The sequence below is a fragment of the Ochotona princeps genome, chromosome 17 (assembly GCF_030435755.1).
Source record: "Ochotona princeps isolate mOchPri1 chromosome 17, mOchPri1.hap1, whole genome shotgun sequence".
NCBI classification, from domain to species: domain Eukaryota; kingdom Metazoa; phylum Chordata; class Mammalia; order Lagomorpha; family Ochotonidae; genus Ochotona; species Ochotona princeps.
Window position 1 is genome coordinate 40622196 of NC_080848.1, and position 4622 is coordinate 40626817.

At 43.3% G+C, this 4622-nt stretch overlaps 1 protein-coding gene across 1 annotated transcript; it reads left to right on the forward strand.

The window, feature by feature from the left end:
• The first annotated feature begins 2675 nt into the window (after positions 1-2675).
• On the forward strand, positions 2676-3091 carry LOC131482383 (small nuclear ribonucleoprotein Sm D2-like). The gene has a single exon (XM_058676042.1). The coding sequence runs from the start codon at positions 2726-2728 to the stop codon at positions 3077-3079; it is 354 nt and encodes a 117-aa protein (XP_058532025.1). The 5' UTR covers positions 2676-2725; the 3' UTR covers positions 3080-3091.
• The last annotated feature ends 1531 nt before the right edge of the window (positions 3092-4622 follow it).

Consider the following 4622-nt stretch of genomic DNA (forward strand, 5'->3'; position numbering starts at 1 on the left):
CCAACATGAGCTTGAGAGTTAATGTTATTGATAATGTCTTGGTGAGTGGGCCTTTAACTGCACACAGGAGTACAATTAAACCCATGCCATTTCTGGACACTTTATTGTGTGCCTACCCATTGCTCTGAAATCTGTCCCAGACATATAGCACACCTCCTGGAAAATGGCTTGATAAGAATTTTACAAACTAATGGAAGTGATGGGAGAATGGGCTGCAACTGCTATGACAAAAAATATAGCTACTGTGACCCTAAAGGCTATCGTGCTATGGCAAAAAAATATAGTTACTGTGACCTTGAAGATCAGCCTGTCCTTGCAATTCTTTAGAACAAGAAAATATGGCGGTGTTAGCTGCTTTCATAATTTTTTAACTAGAGGAAATATAGGGTCATTTTTACTAACATCATAAAGATATACTTTTGATAATTGTTTGATTGCAATTATAGGAGGATTTAATGTTTGAAACTTTTTTTGTCTTTTGATGTATTTCTCCCATTAAGTGATGGATAAGATGTAGAATAAGAATTGTAGTAGGAGTGTATTACTGATTAAGATGTGTTGTCTACTGAGTAATTATTGGCTGCAGTGTCAGCATGGATAATGCCCTGTCTTAAGGTGAAACAAATAGCAGAATTATTTTTGGAAGTACCCACTTGTGTGTCCATTTTAGAGTTGAAGCCAAAATAGAGTAAACATGGTCCATTGCTAACTGCAATTCTTTTCGCCATTACAACTCCTGCTTTACTTGCTTTGCTAACAAATTATGTAAGCTTGCAGACCCAATGGCCAACTGATGCCAATGACCCCCATCCCCATAAACCAAGGCCCCAAATTTATTAACCCATAGATAATTTAAGATAGGGGTCTGGTTGTCATGGACGGCTCCAAGGATAGAGCCCAAACTTGAAGAGAGCAGGTGGGGACTGGCAAGCCAAAATAAGCAAGGAATGTGTAATCTTCCCTCATTTATCTCTCAAGCTGTTGTAAGTTGTGCCTCTCCTGAGGCTATGTCAAATTGCACCTAAAGGAAAACCATGTACTGCTTCTGTATAAACAAAGCAGACAGCTTTCTCGCATTGTCCACGATGATCTTGGAATTGTAGTGGTCCATTTCTCTTCTCTCTATGCCTATTTCATGCACCGTTTCCAAACTCTGAACTCAGCTGGAGCTGGTCTCTGGTATAGCCCAGCCTGTTGTGGCCATTTTGGGAACTGAGCTGACAGATGGGAGATCTCTTTCTGTGTACGCATGTCTTTGCCTTGCTATCTAATACTCCACCTTTCAGAAAAGCTGCTGCTTTTCTAGGTGAATTAGTAGGTAGCCTAGATCAGCCGTAGTAGCCCATATTACAGCTAGCTGCTTAATTTGCTGCACCATGATACTGGCCTTAAAACATAGATCATTACAGCCAACTAGCTTTGACACTTCTGGCTGCTAGTGTGTGAGCATTCATGAGCATAACCCTTCAGGCTTGGAGGACTCGTCAACAGAAAGGGAACATCCTAATACAGTTCTGAAAAGAAAACCATAGCACTCAAGACCTGTTGGTGTGCAAGTTCTTTCTGAAGTGACATTTGTCCCACACCAGAGGGACAACAGAGAAGGAAATGAGTCCTGGACAAGAATGTGCAAAGGTATAATGAAGTCTATGCAGACACTCACATTTGTGCTGATTTTATACATATTCATTCTGAGCATTTTTTTTCCTGTCAGGCATCTTTTTATTTTTACAATCCTTGTTTTGTGTTCTGATGGAATTTTAGTGAGATATTTCAAAATACATACTAAATAGGCACTACTCTTATTAGGATGATCAACATTTTTTTATCTCCTTATCATTACTGTGTGTTTAACACTGAGAAATTTTTTCCTTCAAAAATACATTGTTCTGAGAAACCTGGAAATTCATGTAAAAATTAAACTATTCCTATGTTCCACCCAAAATAAATACTCCACTCAAAGTCAATCAAAGTTCTTAATTTAATACCTGAGCTATGAAGTTGCTACAAAGCTATTAGGTAGCACAAATCACAGGTGAAACACCCACAGAAAAGTGTTAACAATTATTTTATAAGACCCAGAAGAGCATGCAACAAAATCAAAATAGACCCAAGAATTTGTATCATCTGTTTTATTAAATTCAGTCCTCCATGTTGCTCAGAATTTGCAGGTACCTGACCAGAGGAGAAAGAGTGATTTTTTTCTCCCAAATGCCTGCATTTTGGAATACCATGAAAGAGGGAGCTGTGTAAGTGTGGCCCACTTATCAAGTTTACTTCTCAAGCTATAGAATGTTGGGATATATCTGTTATATTTAACTTATCAACTTTCCACAAAAGCACTTTTCACTGGGATATAGTGGATGCTCGCAGGAGTAAGCAATGAGGTCCCTTGCTAGACTTAGTAGCCAGAAGTAAAGTACAATTGCAGAATCCTTGCATTCACACACCTCCACTGGACTTCCGGTTGTCCCCTTCAAGACTAGCTATATTTATTGACACATGGCAGTGAAGGTATTTCTTCAAATACTAGGTTCAGCCAGGCCAGGCACAGGGGTGAGTTCTTGGCATGGCCAGCTCCATGCTGCTGGGGGCTTATCTCACTACCAGTGTAGGCATCCCTTTTCTCAACTTGATCGTTTACAGTTTGTTACAAATGCCTTGGTGTGGGTTCCCCGAAGCCGTGGCGAGGCGGAGGAAGGAGCGGATCGGAGCGGCCGGCACCATGAGTCTCCTCAACAAGCCCAAGAGTGAGATGATGCCGGAGGAGCTGCAGAAACGGGAGGAGGAGGGGTTCAACACAGGGCCCCTCTCGGTGCTCACGCAGTCAGTCAAGAACACACAGGTGCTCATCAACTGCCGCAACAACAAGAAGGTGCTGGGCCACGTGAAGGCCTTCGACAGGCACTGCAGCATGGTGCTGGAGAACATCAAGGAGATGTGGACTGAGGTCCCAAACAGCGGCAAGGGCAAAAAGAAGTCTAAGCCAGTCAACAAGGACCGCTACATCTCCAAGATGTTCCTGCTTGGGGACTCGGTCATCGTGGTCCTGCGCAACCCGCTCATCGCCGGCAAGTAGAACCCCTGACTGCAGAGCGCACATACACACCCCTGCCCGCCCCCCGCACTGCCAGGTGAATAAAGCCCTGTGGTTTTTTTAAAAAAAAAAACCTAAAAAACCAGAAAGATCCAAATGCCTTGGTGTTTTTGTTCTAGTTCTATCGACTGTCAGCATCAACATCTGGGTTCACACAATCTCATTCTCTGATCCTGTCATGTGTACACTGCATCAATAGTGTCAGCAGTGTTAACATCCCCAAATTCTGTTCTAACCATGTTTGTTCTCTGCTGGTAAATCTTTCTTCATGGCACTGTGCATTGGCTCCTTCTCATTCAGCCTCTGTATCCTTCTTCTTGCCCACATTCTCACCCAGCATCACTGCCAACTGCCTGATGCCAGTCCTGCCCTGGGTTAGGTTGACACCTTCCTCACCTCCTTAATGTGTGTCCCAGGTTCCAGAAGTTTATGCAAAAGCTATTCTTTTTGTCACAAGTGTTCTTTACCTTACAAAATGTTCATAGTTTGTGAGAAGATAGAATTGAAAAATAGGATTGCTTTGGTACAAAAATATTTGTGATATATGTGTGGCTTTCCTAGTACACATTTTCAGTAGATTTCCCCACCATACTTCCTCCAGCAAAGTGTGTGAATCTTCAGTCATCAGTCTTGTGAGGCCCGCCCCAAGAGTCCGTGATGACTAAGATTGTGGGCTAATGAGGAAATGTCTAAAATTAACCAAACTGGTGGATAAAGGTGGGTCACGTCCATGTCTCCCACATCACACACACTTCTGAGATCCTGGGCAGGGGACAGGACCACGCACAATGAGGAATATCCATTGCATCCACAAAATGGACATCCAAATTCAGGATCATCAGTCAGAATATGGTACATAGAGAATTTTTCAATTCAGCCAGATCAGGTAATCTTAAAGTGGGAAAAACCTTTTACCTGATGAATCTAATAGGACTTCATTCACTTTTCTCTCATGTTGCTCATTGCTGACACTACAGAAATAGGGAAGAGCAAAAGGCGAAATCAGGGCCCGGCAGCATGGCCTAGTGGCTAAGGTCCTCGCCTTGAATGCGCCGGGATCTCATATGGGTGCCGGCTCTAATCCCAGCAGCTCCATTTCCCATCCAGCTCCCTGCCTGTAGCCTGGGAAAGCAGTTGAGGACAGCCCAAAGCCTTGGGGCCCTGCACCCACGTGGGAGACCTGGAAGAAGTTCCTGGTTCCTGGCTTCAGATCGGCACAGCACTGGCCGTTGAGGTCACTTGGGGAGTGAATCATCGGACGGAAGATCTTCCTCTCTGTCTCTCCTCCTCTCTGTATATCTGACTTTCCAATAAAAATAAATAAATCTTTAAAAAAAGGCAAAATCAGAATTTGCTAGGTTGGATACCAGAAATTTCCAGAGTGCAACAGGAGTATGATCAGTGATGATGACGCAGAGAGGTTTCTGTGAACATCCACAAAGCCCTTCCAAGTGTCACTCTGGCTCAGAATGGTTGAACTCTGTCTTTTGCATCTTTCTGGGCATTAGACTGACAGGCATGGGAT